This window comes from Dendrobates tinctorius, unplaced genomic scaffold (assembly GCF_039654945.1).
Source record: "Dendrobates tinctorius isolate UK_male_01 unplaced genomic scaffold, ASM3965494v1 ptg000158l, whole genome shotgun sequence".
NCBI lineage: Eukaryota > Metazoa > Chordata > Amphibia > Anura > Dendrobatidae > Dendrobates > Dendrobates tinctorius.
This window is the reverse complement of record NW_027361825.1, coordinates 35,266,043-35,281,054: the sequence shown is the minus strand read 5'-3', so window position 1 is coordinate 35,281,054 and position 15,012 is coordinate 35,266,043. Positions and strand designations below refer to the sequence as shown.

General features: G+C 44.1%; 1 protein-coding gene across 17 annotated transcripts in view; it reads left to right on the top strand.

The window, feature by feature from the left end:
• Positions 1 to 2,988: 2,988 nt before the first annotated feature.
• The window catches only part of LOC141052080 (G-protein coupled receptor 4-like), a 58,855-nt gene continuing 46,831 nt past the window's right edge, over positions 2,989 to 15,012 (top strand). For 2 of the 17 annotated variants that reach the window (XM_073549283.1, XM_073549282.1), the window contains exons 1-2: positions 4,344 to 4,530; positions 8,081 to 8,163. Coding sequence is in view for 2 of the 17 variants with exons in the window: in XM_073549277.1 (XP_073405378.1) it covers positions 4,804 to 4,877 (74 nt within the window). In the remaining 15 variants the exon portion in view is untranslated. The other 15 variants (XM_073549281.1, XM_073549280.1, XM_073549291.1 and 12 more) reach the window with 13 other exon arrangements.

The window sequence follows — 15,012 nt, the reverse complement described above, 5'->3', positions numbered from 1 at the left end:
TCAGCACTGAGAGAGGGGAGCGAGCCACTTCCAGCTCCCATCTCCTTCAAAGTAATGTCAACCAAAGCCCCCATTACAGGTATAATGATAACCAAAGCTTTTCCACAGAAATCACTCCAAAGCAGTACACTGAGATCCAGGGGTTCCCACAATACCCCCATTCAGTATTCTCCCATCAAGCACTTCCAACACTGTCACATCCAGCTTTCAGCACCTCCTCTAACAGGTAGTATCATCTTCCAGCGTACCATACCTAAAACATCTCTAAACATAATAATAAGTATTATTATTAATATCATTATTATTAAACCCTTAAGACCAGTATATGTGCATCCACATCTGCTCTTCTGTACAGGGCTACTCACAAAATTCACCATTTTGTGATGTACTCTTCATACCTGTTTGCTAGACCTGGACCTAATGCACCAAGCTGGCAGACAGCAACGAGCCACAATTCATGGGACCGCGAGCCACATGTGGCTCCCGAGCCACAGGTTGGGGAACCCTGCTTTAGAACATAGTATTATGGCAAAGTTCACACTTGACATCTGAGGTTATGATTAAGAAGCATCGGTTCAAAACGCGTCAACTTTATTTTTGAATCTCTAGTGGGACTGTCTCCTCGATGAGATACATTCATGTACTAAAGCATGAAATAAAGCCTGGGATTTTAACAGAGGTGCTGGATCCAATTCTTCTTACTTTATATGGACTCTTCCCTTTAGATGTGGGATCCCGAGCACTCAATGATAGATGAGCTGATCATTTCTTCTTTTTATTGCATTATTTACCTTTATATATTCAAAGATTAGTGTCACGGATTTAATTAGCATGTCTATGATCAGGAACATTATGGAAGTTCGTTTTTAAAGGTATCCATACAACTTTATCATTTTTATTCCTCTTTTTTTAAAGAAGGCAAAGTGACCAATAAACATACATTTGCATTTTGCAGTTCACCGTTCGGGATAAATATGTTACTAGTTTGGACAGTAACCCACGCTACTATACCAAATGTGTTTTTTTTTAGATTAGGATGAACATATTTGATCAGAAAAAATGAGCTGATGGGGATTTCCCAAATCAATCAATTTGTGAAAAATGGTCAGCACACAGGCGGCATCATTTTTTTACTGACCCATAGACTTGCATTGAGGCTTGACTTGGATCAAAATTAGATAAGTCTCTGTGACTTTGTCAGAAACACTCGGTCTTGAAAATTATACGTACATGTGAACAGCCCCATAGACTATAATGGGTATGAATTCTATGGCTGTGTGCACACACTGCGGATTTTGCTGCGGTTCCGCAGCGGTTTTGGCTGCTGCGGACCCGCAGCAGTTTTTGCTGCGGTGTACAGTACCATGATTCCCTATGGGAATCAAAAACCGCAGTGCAGACGGTGCGGAATTTTCCGCGCGGATTATCTGCGGTTTTCAATCCGCAGAAAGAATTGACATGTCAATTCTTTCTGCGGATTCCCCTGCGGTTTGCCATCTCCTCTATTGAGGAGATGAAAAACCGCAGGGCAAAACCGCAGAGCAATCCGCAGGTAAAACCGCAGGTCTTTTGACCTGCGGTTTCACCTGCGGATTGTACAAAATCCCCGCGGATGAATCCGCACCTAATCCGCAGCATGTGCACACAGCCTATCTGTGAAAAACAGATGTCTGAATGAGCCCTGACAGCACATGTGTCAAGCACAGGGTCGGACTGGCCCCCCCGGAGAACCGGAGGATTCTCCGGAGGGTCCAGGCACTGACACCTGCTGGCATACTGGCCAGCAGGTGCCTAGTACCCCCACTGCTTCAGGGGCCCCCAGGCCAGTGGTGTGTCGCTAATAGTGGCATACCCAGCTGCTATGGGGCCCCTGAGTCAGGGGCCCTCCCGGTGCCGGCGGAGCAGCAGCTGGAGACAGGAGCCTGTCCCCCCCGCTGCTAAAGAGAAATTAATATTCACACTTCCCCACACCCCCATCGGCGTGGAGAGAAGTGAATATCATTTCACTTTAATAGCGGGCAGTGTTAACCGCAGGCTGAGGCTGACATTGCCTGCATGTGAAGTCGGTGCGGCTGCATCGGGGTCCCGGAGGTGGGCCCCTGGAGGGTGGCTAACTCTGAGGGCAATCGATGGGCAGGGAGCGATCCCTGGAGCTTGGCAGCGGAGCAGAGCTGCAGGGATCTAATGCCGCCCTGCTTCCTGCCCTTCCTGTCTGACACAGCGCAGCTGGATGATGCCATCATTCAGCGTGTGTTAGGGCTGGTGGAATGCACCGAATTATAAAATAATAGTAGGTGCGCTCGCAGCCCGGGGTCCACCGTGCAGAGGTGGTACACTGCTGCTAAGTAATGGCGGAAAAATTAAGCGGTGTGAAACCAGTCACACGTGGGTTACGTCACCCAGTGTGAACAGGGGCGAACTCTGTTAATGCACAGAGCCGCACAACCGCTGTCCGTAGATGCCGGAGCCTGTTAAGCTCACAGAGCCCGGCCAAAAGAGCGCACAGTGTACGACCACAGAACTCTACCCCAAGGACACGGGGTTAGAGTACTTCTAGGCCCACTGAACGTGCAGTGTCGCTGCCGCGAACGCCGCTATAGACGCTGGCTATGGAGCACGTGCACTGAGGCGTGCCCAGTCCCTGGTGAGGACTGATGCCTGACTCAACCTCTGTCCTACCTACGCCTAAGCCTGCTGCACAACACAAGCGTACCAAGGGTAGGGGTTTCTTAATGAGTCATTCACCAGAGACATTCATGCATGCATACATCACTCACACCACATAGTCTGCAAATACAGTCTTATGCTAGTGCATGACCGAGCAGCCATGCGAACCTTTTATAGCCGTGTCTGGGACCCTCCTGGCTACTCGGATGGGCCAATCCGAACAGGAGCAGGACCTGAGCATGTGACCTTCGATCTCCAGTAGGAGATCACTCCACGGGCATGCTCAGTGACCCGACATGGGGACTTAGTCCCTGGAGAATCTCGCTGCTGAGCAGCATGTATTGTCATAGCTGCGCCAGAAGTGGCAGCAGCAAGCAAACCCATGGAGCTGGTCTGGGCAGAGTGCCTGGACCGACAAGTTTGCTGAGCAACCTCCTCTGCGGCTGGAGAGGAATGGGAGACCACTGGAAGTAAGGCTTGGGTTTCTTTCTGTGCAGTGACAGAAATCTGATGCCTAACAGCGTGGCTGTTTCAGAGAGAAAGCTGCCAGGATGTGTTGAGGTGCATGAGAGAGCGGTGTTGTGTGTATTGGAGATTGGTAATAATGTGGGTGATGGAAAGAGCAGTGGTGGGGGAGAAGGCAGTGGTGGTGGAAAGGAGGATGGGGGAGTGAGCAATGAAGGTGGTGGTGAGGAGGCAATGATGGAGGTGGTGGGAGAGAAAGCAATGATGGTTGTGGTGGAAAGGACAATAGTGGTGGGGAGAAGGCAATGATGGAAGTGGTGGAAAGTGCAACGATAGGGGCTGCATTATACCTTATGAGGGGGTTGCATTATATTTTGTGGGGTGCTGCATTATACCTTATGAGGGGGTTGCATTATATTTTGTGGGGTGCTGCAATATATTTTGTGGGGTGCTGCATTATACCCTATGAGGGGGGCTGCATTATATTCTATGAGGGGGCTGCTTTATATTCTATGTGGTGGCTACCCCAACCCCTGCTACATAATTAAGACGTGTACTACCTTATATTATAGATATGAGCATTTTTTACCACACAATAGGTGGTCTTGTATTTATCTCTATGTAGCTACATAGTGGGCCCCAAGAATGATTTTCTCTGGTGGGCCCAAGGTGCTCCAATCAGACGCTGGTCACGCAACAGCAATTCAGAAAAACATCTGTACAATTTGCTGTCACGCATGACTAATTTAAAGCTGAGATTTTGCTGCAAAACAATTGCCAAATAGCAGCTAAGTTGCACACAACTTGCACTGAAGTCTACGCAAGTGTGCGACTTGCAACCAATGGTAGAAAAACCAACATCAAACAGAAAAAGTTCCAGCTGAACACCTTTTTTTTTCTTCTATGTAGAAATTCCATCATGTCTGCAAACATCAGCGGCTCTGTGCTGCAGTTGGTCGCAGATTGCAATGAGACACCAATGGAAATCATTAGTGTTCACTCGCTGCGTAGCCCTAGCCTTAAAAATCCAATAAATGTTAAAATAAGAGAACTCATGGATCTACAAAGTGTTCTTACTTCAGTTTTAAGTTTTTGCAGCTATATGTTATGTTGTTTTCTTTTTCCACTTCCTGAAGCATCAACTTTGTACATTGGAGTTCCTACTATCAGTTTCCCTGTGCTGCAAAGGGTTAAAGGACAACAATTCTGAATATGACACAGAAGACAGGCCTGCAGCAGTTTAATGAGGGGAGGATTTGACACAGGGATGGGATGGGGGTAGCACATCCACCCAATCTGAAGCACCTGGGTGTCTGGTTTCTGCTTCCCTGCTGGTCACGATTTCTGTACACAGTGACAATCAGGGTGCAGCCTATATACAGCTGCTGACTAGTGCAGGTAAGAGCATGGCTTGACCTATTATTTGCTGTGTCCAGTGCTTGCTCTCCTGGGGTTCTGGACTGTGGTTTTCTTGCATTCTTTCATAAGACCCCATGGGGATGGATGTAATGTTTTGCAATGTGAGTTCAGCAGAGACTCCTATGCAATATATCCTCTTGTCAAGCTAGTAAGGAGGGGGAGGAATTAGGAAATGCATTTGCCAAATTGTGGACATAAACAGTCTAATGCGCCCCCTACAGACATATATTTATATTAGAGGCATATAATGCAATGTGTTCTAATGAGAGCAGTCTTGTGGGTGTTAAGAGTATCTGGAGAATTATTGCAGCTTCCACTCTTTGGGGGTATGTTCACACTAACTTTACTGATGCAGGTCTGCTTCAAAATCCACATTAAGAAGCTCTATGAGAACATACCTTCTGCACTGAAAACTGTGAAATCCACAATATAAGGGTGTGTGCACACGCTGCGGATTCTGCTGCGGTGTACAGTACCATTATTCCCTATGGGAATAAAAAAACACTGTGCATACAAATCGCATGACAATTGCATATTTTTGGTCCGTTTTTTTTCCCATCCAGAAAACGGACCGTTTTTTTAATCGCAAATGGGTATGAGCCCTAAGAGGTAAAGGGGCCAGCATTCACTTTCAAATCAGCAAGCAGGTTTTGTAACAGACACAAAGTGGGCCATATGTACGTACTGTCCTCACACAGGGGGCCACTTCCGTCATTGAAGCTGCACACAGCATCAAATCCAGAATTTTGGTCAATTTACATTGCAATGTGTGGATAACAGTTTGTAAAATCTCATGCACTGAGGGGAAATGACAAAAGCCGCTTGAAGATGTAGCATGTCAGGGTATGTGCACACGTAGTGAAATCTGCTGCGTTTCTGCACTGGTTTTGGCTCTGCGGAAAAGCAGCAGATTCTGCTGCGTTGTACAGTACCTTTATTTTCAATGCAAAAAAAAACGCAGTGCACATGCTGCAGATTTTTCCGCGCGGTTTTGCTGCAGTTTACAATCCGCAGCATGTCAATTGTTTGGTGCAGAAACGCTGCAGTTTTACACCTCATCCATTATGAGGTGTAAAATCCTGCGGATTTACCTGCGGTTTTCTCTCCAAAATCCGCACACCCAAAAAACTACGTGTGCACATAGCTTCAGATGTCGCATCTTTTCACCAAGACGGGATATGTGCACAGCAATATCGTTTTGATGTTGCTGTGCACTGCGTTTATTTTATGGGGAGCTTTTTCCGGGAGATTCCAGGCAGAATCCGCCTGAGTAAGTGGTTGTGTGAAAATACCGTTAGATTAGTCATAAATATGTGTGTAATCCTGGCTGGAGTCACACATAACAGTGTTGGGTGTGCATGTAACACGTGTCCGACTTGCACCTTCTGAGAAACCGCTTCCTTAGTGCATTTTTCCACTGCAATTTTGTTTCCGCTACAGAGTCTGAAAAAATGCTATTGCGCTTTTAAGTGTAGAATCCCAGTGGCTCTGCACTAAAAAAAACTGCTACATCAAAACTGCATAAAAAAGAAAAGCGGCAATAATCAGAGCGTATTTTGGTGTTGACACCTGCAGAAAGACTAGCAGCATTTTCATATGTGAGAACACACCTAGTGACTTTTACTGCCTTATTAACAATAGACAAGCCATTAGCAGTTAATTTCTAATAGTGTGTGATAGATATATATCTATCTATCACACACACACACACGGTGGTCCGAAGGCTGGAACCAAAAGAGCAAATGAAAGCGTAAGGCTATGTGCCCACGGTGCGTGTTAAAACGCACACCAAAAACCGGACTCCTTCCCAGAAATCGCGCGTTTTTTTCACCGCGATTTCACCGCGATTTCGATCGCGATTTTCGTGTGCGATATTCAAGCACTTTCCAAGCGATTTGAAGCATCGCTTGGAAAGTGATTGACAGGTTGGTCACACTCGTCAAACATAGTGTTTGACAAGTGTGACCAGGTTTTTACTATTGAGGCCGCCTATGCGGCATCAATAGTAAAAGATAGAATGTTAAAAATGATAAAAAAAAATAAAAAATCGGGGTATATTTACCTTCCGGCGTCCCGCGATGCATTCCCGGGCCACAGCGTTCCCAGTAATGCCTTGCGAAACCTGTGATGACGTAGTCTCGCGTTGCTATAGCGATCTCGCGAGACCACGTCATCACAGGGCCTTGCCGCAAGGCATCGCTGGGAACGCTTAGGCCGGGAATGCAGCGCGGGACGTCGGAAGGTAAATATACCCCGATTTTTTTATTTTTTATTCTTTTTTTTACAGGGGTATGGTACCCAGGGCCTGGAGGACAGTCTCCTCTCCTCCACACCGTGGGTACCAACCGCACATGAGACGCTTAACTTCCCGCATGGTGGGCATAGCCTCATGCGGGAAGTAAGCGATTCTCATGCATTCCTATGGGTGCGGAATCACGTCAATTCTTTGCGATTCCGCACAAAAGAATGAGCATGCTGCGATTTTTTTCCGCGATGCGATTCCGCCGCGGAAAAAAGCGCAGCATTAGCACAGCATGTGCGAAATGCCATAGGAATGCATGGGGGGGCGTTCTGTACACGATTTTTAAACGTTTCCGCTGCGTTTTCGCGCCGAAAATCGCGGCAAAAACGCTTAAAAATCGCTACGTGGGCACACAGCCTAATACTACATGATACCCATTCAAACATCTGTTGAGTTATGATCTCACAATCGGTGTTTGAGTCTCTGAAGTTGCAGATTTTCTGTTGTATATCTGCATGTATCAATTAGGTTAATTGCATTGTTAGTTTTTTTTCTTTGTTTTCTTTTTACAGGCATTTTTATAGTATTTTTTTGTCTTTTGGTCTGTTATGTTTTAAATGTTTGATGTTTCCTGGAATTTGGCTTTAGTAAAACTTTTTAGTGATAGTTATGTATGGATTACATGAGTTATTTACAAGCAGATTTTTCACATCTAATGCAATTCTATGGGGAAAACTTAAAACTCAGCGTACCCACAAGAAAACTGAACACGTTGTGGATTTCAAACACGCACATTCTGAGTCTCATGACCTATAGAGACAAGGAACCGTTTTTAAAACTGATGTATGGTAGTGATGAGCGAACGTGCTCGGATAAGGAGCACACCAAAGTCACTCAATAGCACCTTATCAGAGCACATTTGCTCACTATAGTGTATGGATCATGAAACTCATATAGGTCAGTTTGCTGTTTGAGAAGAAAAAAATACAGCACTAGGACATGTCACATGGATGTGTGAATGTAGCCCAAATAATGGCAAGCTAAAGTTTTGCCCAAAGTGAAGGAAGATTTGTATCTACTTTTGTCCAAATCCCACTAGATACATTCAAAGCAAATTTTAGGGTTTGCTAAATTTTAAGAATTGATGTTTTATATGCCTCTCAAAGTGATTCTGCTTCTGCAGCTCTAGTCCTCCATAGATATATAATGGGAGGTTTTGGTTTTTGCGTGTTTTTTTTTTTTTTTTTTCTTCTCTTTTTTCAGTCTTTGAACATGTTACCATAATAGGAAAGGCACTTAACAGCAAGCTGAGCATGAAGTAATAAAACCCAAGAAAACACATTCTACAGCGCCGCTGGAAGCATTTACAGGTATAGAGATTTACTTATAAAAAGCAAAAATGAAAAGTTGGAAATATTGTCACAATTATGGAGAAACCTTTTAATCCTGCACAAGCGAGCAGATTTTCATTATGTAACCCTGCTGGAAAACACGGCAGGGAACCCCCCCTCAGAGAATGCAAGGACAGAAGCATGCAATCAGCTGATTGGAGGGATTAGAAGTAACGTCAGACTGGTAAACCCTGTTTTTATTCTTCAGATATGCCATCCCCCACAATTTATGGCATTACCTCATATACAGTGGGGAAAAAAAGTATCCAGCCACCAATTGTGCAAGTTCTCCCACTTAAAAAGATGAGAGACCTGTAACTGACATTATAGGTAGACCACAACTATGAGAGTCAAAATGAGAAAACAAATCCAGAAAATCACCATGTCTGATTTGGCAAGATTTATTTTGCAAATTAAGATGGAAAATAAGTATTTGGTCATTAGCAAACGTTCATCTCAATATTTTGTTATATATCCTTTGTTGGCAATGACAAAGCTCAAACAATGTTGGTGGTATGATGGCCCTTTCCTCCATGCAGATCTCCTCTAGAGCAGTGATGTTTTGGGCCTGTCGCTGGGCAACATGGTCTTTCAACTCCCTCCAAAGGTTTTCTATGGGGTTGAGATCTGGAGACTGGCTAGGCCACTCTAGGACCTTCATATGCTTCTTACGAAGCCACTCCTTCGTTGCCCTGGCGGTGTGCTTGGGATCATTCTCATGCTGAAAGACCCATCAATGTTTCATCTTCAATTCCCTTGCTGATGGAAGGAGGTTTGCACTCAAAATCTCATGATACATGGCCCCATTTATTCCTTCATTTACACGGCTCATTCATCCTTGTCCCTTTGCACAGAAACAGCCCCAAAGCATGATGTTGCCACCTCCATGCTTCACAGTAGGTATGGGGTTCTTTGGATGCAAATCAGCATTCTGTCTCCTCCAAACACGACGAGTTTTGTTTCTACCAAACAGTTCTACTTTGGTTTCATAAGACCATATGTCATTCTCCCAATACTCTTCTGGATAATCCAAATGCTCTCTAGCAAACTTCAGACGGGCCCGGACATGTACTGGCTTAAGCAGGAGGATACGTCTGTCACTGCAGGATCTAATTCCCTGGCAGTGTAGTGTGCTTCTGATGGTAGCCTTTGTTATAGTGGTCCCAGCTCTATGCAGGTCATTCACTAGGTCCCCCGTGTGGTTCTGGGATTTTTGCTCACCGTTCTTGTGATCATTTTGACCCCACGGAGTGAGATCTTGCTTGGAGGCCCAGATCGGGGGAGATTATCAATGGTCTTGTATGTCTTCCATTTTCTTTTATTGCTCCCACAGTTGACTTCATCACACCAATCTGCTTGCCTATTGCAGATTCAGTCTTCCTAGCCTGGTGCACTGCTACAATTTTGTTTCTGGTGTTCTTCGACAGCTCTTTGGTCTTCACCAGAGTGGAGTTTGGAGTGTGACTGTTTGAGATTGTGGACAGGAGTCTTTTATACTGATAACAAGTTCAAACAGGTGCCATTACTACAGGTAATGAGTGGAGGGCAGTGGAGCCTCTTAAAAAAAGAAGTTACAGGTCTGTGAGAGCCAGAAATCTTGCATGTTTTTCAGTGACCAAATACTTATGTTCCACCATAAATTAAAAAAAAATCTTGCCAAATCAGACAAGGTGATTTTCTGGATTTCTCTCATTTTGACTCTCATAATTGTGGTCTACCTATGGTGTCAATTACAGGCCTCTCATCTTTTTAAGTGGGAGAACTTGCACAATTTTTACAATTTTTGGCTGACTAAATACTTTTTTGTTTTTGTTCCCCACTTCTTATTTTCATGGCGTAGTATCACTCCGTCCGGCCACTTAATAGAATGTTTATCTGTGCAATGTGCACAACATTCATCATGAAATGCATGGCAGAATATGGATATTATGTACTCTACCTGTCCAATATGTGGTACTATGATAATATTTATCATAGCACAGCCTAATGAGCTAAGCTGTTTATCTGGGCACTAGTTCATCACACTGTATTTACTTAGATGCATCATGTACAGTTGTGGCCAAAAGTATTGACACCCCTGCAATTCTGTCAGATAATACTCAGTTTCTTCCTGAAAATGATTGCAAACACAAATTCTTTGGTATTATCTTCATTTAATTTGTCTTAAATGAAAAAACACAAAAGAGAATGAAGCAAAACATTGATCATTTCACACAAAACTCCAAAAATGGGCCAGACAAAAGTATTGGCACCCTCAGCCTAATACTTGGTTGCACAACCTTTAGCCAAAATAACTGCGACCAACCGCTTCCGGTAACCATCAATTAGTTTCTTACAATGCTCTGTTGGAATTTTAGACCATTCTTCTTTGGCAAACTGCTCCAGGTCCCTGATATTTGAAGGGTGCCTTCTCCAAACTGCCATTTGTAGATCTCTCCACAGGTGTTCTATGGGATTCAGGTCTGGACTCATTGCTGGCCACCTTAGAAGTCTCCAGTGCTTTCTCTCAAACCATTTTCTAGTGCTTTTTGAAGTGTGTTTTGGGTGATTGTTCTGCTGGAAGACCCATGACCTCTGAGGGAGACCCAGCTTTCTCACACTGGGCCCTACATTATGCTGCAAAATTTGTTGGTAGTCTTCAGACTTCATATGCCATGCACACGGTCAAGCAGTCCAGTGCCAGAGGCAGCAAAGCAACCCCAAAACATCAGGGAACCTCTGCCATGTTTGACTGTAGGGACCGTGTTCTTTTCTTTGAATGCCTTTCTTTTTTCTCCTGTAAACTCTATGTTGATGCCTTTGCCCAAAAGCTCTACTTTTGTCTCATCTGACCAGAGAACATTCTTACAAAACGTTTTAGGCTTTTTCAGGTAAGTTTTGGCAAACTCCAGCCTGGCTTTTTTATGTCTCGGGGTAAGAAGTGGGGTCTTCCTGGGTCTCCTACCATACAGTCCCTTTTCATTCAGATGCTGACGGATAGTACGGGTTGACACTGATGTACCCTCGGACTGCAGGGCAGCTTGAACTTGTTTGGATGTTAGTCGAGGTTCTTTATCCAACATCCGCACAATCTTGCGTTGAAATCTCTTGTCAATTTTTCTTTTCCGTCCACATCTAGGGAGGTTAGCCACAGTGCCATGGGCTTTAAACTTCTTGATGACATTGCGCACGGTAGACACAGGAACATTCAGGTCTTTGGAGATGGACTTGTAACCTTGAGATTGCTCATGCTTCCTCACAATTTGGTTTCTCAAGTCCTCAGACAGTTCTTTGGTCTTCTTTCTTTTCTCCATGCTCAATGTGGTACACACAAGGACACAGGACAGAGGTTGAGTCAACTTTAATCCATGTCAACTGGCTGCAAGTGTTATTTAGTTATTGCCAACACCTGTTAGGTGCCACAGGTAAGTTACAGGTGCTATTAATTACACAAATTAGAGAAGCATCACATGATTTTTCGAACAGTGCCAATACTTTTGTCCACCCTCTTTTTTTATGTTTGGTGTGGAATTATATCCAATTTGGCTTTAGGACAATTCTTTTTGTGTTTTTTCATTTAAGACAAATTAAATGAAGATAATACCAAAGAATTTGTGTTTGCAATCATTTTCAGGAAGAAACTGAGTATTATCTGACAGAATTGCAGGGGTGTCAATACTTTTGGCCACAACTGTATGTAGGAGGGCACGGATTGCTGTATTTATCTGTAGACATTATGGAACTATTTTGGTGTTAAATTTTGGGAACTTGTGACTCTTTCTAAAAAAATATTTGTTTTGCTTACATTAACTGTAAAGTACTATTTTTCTATTGTCACTATCCTAGATGATATATAAAATGCGTGAAAAAAATATATGGTTTTGGAGGCAGTGGCTGTGTTTATTGGTATGTTGCAAGGGTGTAGGCTTTACATTTCTTTTTAATTCTTTGCAGTTCTTCTTCTCATGAAAGAGTCTTAATTTTGCCACACTTGCGCTTAATGAGAATGCAGTTGCTCTTAGGGTTTGTGCACACGCTGTGGTTCCGCTGCGGATCCGCAGCAGTTTTTGCTGCGGTGTACAGTACCATAATATCCTATGGATATTAAAAACCGCAGTGCAGATGGTGCAGATTTTTCCGCGTGGTTTTCCTACGGTTTCTAAACCGCAGAAAGAATTGACATGTCAATTCTTTCTGCGGATTGCGCTGCGGTTTCATTGTGGAGATGAAAAACCGCAGGGCAAAACCACAGGCTAATCCGCAGGTAAAACCGCAGGTCTTTTGACCTGCAGATTTACCTGCGGATTTTGCAAAATCCGCGCTGCCAAATCCGCACCCCAATCCGCAGCGTGTGCACGTACCTTTATACATCTTGGACCCAGAACTAAACATAAGTAATGCCAGTGTGCAACATATTTTTAAAATTGGGATTTGCAGCCATTTGTAAGATCAATTAGATATACCTCTGCTCTGTGACTTACGTGTTTCTAGAAAACAGGGAGCAGTCTAACGTTTCCATAACTAGAAAGGTGGGTGCAGATGATCAGCCCTCTTCATTGACTGTGGCACTGGAAAGACCCTGTTCTCAAGCATAATTTGCACACACCTTAAAGGGAACCTGTCAGGTCCTTTTTAGCATGTAAACTGTCCCCAGTGCGTTGTTGGTGATGCAATGTGCATCACTGACACTTTTTTTTTTTTTTTCATTAAAAACGGTCTAATCATGTGCAAAAAGCACTTTTAATGTACATAGTAAAATGGTAACTGCTCATTTAGTCATAGTGGTGTGCTTCATATCATTCAGTCGAGGTTGTCACTGTCCACGCAACTTGAATGCTGTTCCCGGGGTTGTGTCAACGTCACTCAAATCCGCTTTGAAAAATCCCGCGCTTGCGCAGTGTATATCGAGGATCCGCGCATGCGCTGTGACGCTGTGAATAGCGGCTCCAGCTGCACAAGGTCAGTGAAGCTGAGTACTATACACAGCTTTAGTGCGCTTGAGTGGGAGCCACTCCACTATACACCGTGTAAGCGCTAGATTTTTCAACCATGACTGAATGAAATTAAGCACACCCTTATGACTAGATGAACAGGTACGATCTAACTATGCAAAGTGCTTTTTGCACGTGATTACAGCGACGTTTTTAATTAAAAAAAAAAAAAAAATGTGCTAATGATGCACACTGCATCATTAACAGTGCACTGGAGACAGTTTACATGCTAAGAAGGACATGACAGGTTCACTTTTAAGGCCGCGTTCACACGTTCACTATTCGGTCAGTATTTTACATCAGTATTTGTAAGCCAAAACCAGAAAGGGGTGAAAAATACAGAAGTGGTGACGTGTTTTGCCTCTGATTGTTCCTCTCCTGATTTTTGGCTTCCAAATATCCCTCTTCCACCTTTCCTGTTTTCTATGTAAATATTTAAAAATGTAATAAAAATTATTGAAACACAAACACTGATGTAAAATAGTGAACATGGCATTAAAGGGACTCTGTCAGCAGAGAATGACTGTTCAAAACAAGCACAGGCACTTGGTGCACCCTTCACGTGGCCAAACAGTTCAATGCTCCTTCCCACCTGTTTTTATTGAAATCTCTGGCTTCAATGACCCTGAGAATGGCAGAGATAGGCGGGAATGTGAACTTAAAGAAGCACTCCTATCAAAGTTTTTATCCTCTTATATAATTGCAGTCATCATATTATAAAGCACTTAGGCTAAGTGCACACGTACCGGAACTCTCGCGGAAATTACATTTTAAATTCCCGCGATTTTTCCCGCGGAAAAACTAGCATTTTAAAATAAAAAATTTTAAAATAAAAAATATTGTTATTCTCACCCTCCGACGTCCCGCGCAGCCTTCCCGCTTCTCTTCACGCTCTCGTTCCCAGTAATCCTTTGCGAAAATGCTCGCGATGGCGTCCCTTCTCGCGGGATCGCGACGTCTCGCGAATGACCGCGAGACTTCGCGATCCCGCGAGAAGGGACGCCATCGCGAGCATTTTCGCAAAGGATTACTGGGAACGAGAGCGTGAAGAGAAGCGGGAAGGCTGCGCGGGACGTCGGAGGGTGAGAATAACAATATTTTTTATTTTAAATTCTATTTTTTACAGGGATATGGTACCCAAAGCCCGGAGGACAGTCTTCTCTCCTCCGGACCATGGGTACCATCCCCAATTGTTCTGCTTACTTTTCGCATGGTGTGCACAGCCACATGCGGGAAGTAAGCAGAACAATGCATTCCTATGGGTGCGGGATCGCCGCGATTCCGCAAATTAATGAGCATGCTGCGGTTTTTACCGCGAAGCGATTCCGCCGCGGTAAAAACCGCAGCATTAGCACAGCATTGCGGAATCCCATAGGAATGCATGGGATGCTTATTTTTCACGTTTTCGCGGCAAAATCGCGCGGTTAAAACCGCTGCGGAAACGCGAAAAAAACGCCACGTGTGAACACAGCCTTAGGCTATGTGCATATGTTACGGAAACGCAGCAGGTTTTCTGCGCAGAATTGCACCAAATCCGCAAATGATTAACCTTGCATGAGCAATCAATGGGAATCCAGAATTGGTGTGCACATGCTGCGGAAGATTCCCTCCTGATTCGCAGCGCTTTATTTTCTGCAGCATGTCAATCATTTGTGCACATCTGCAGCGTTTTTCCCCCATTGACTTCCATTGAGGCACAGAATTCCGCAGGTGTAAAAATGTTTGCGGATTTCATGTGGATTTGGCTGAAAAACTGCAGCGGATTTTTAAAATGCAAATAAATCAGAAGGAGGAAGCATGTACATTATGGGCGGAGAATCCAAAATAGAGCCAATTGTGATTGAAACACATCAACAAT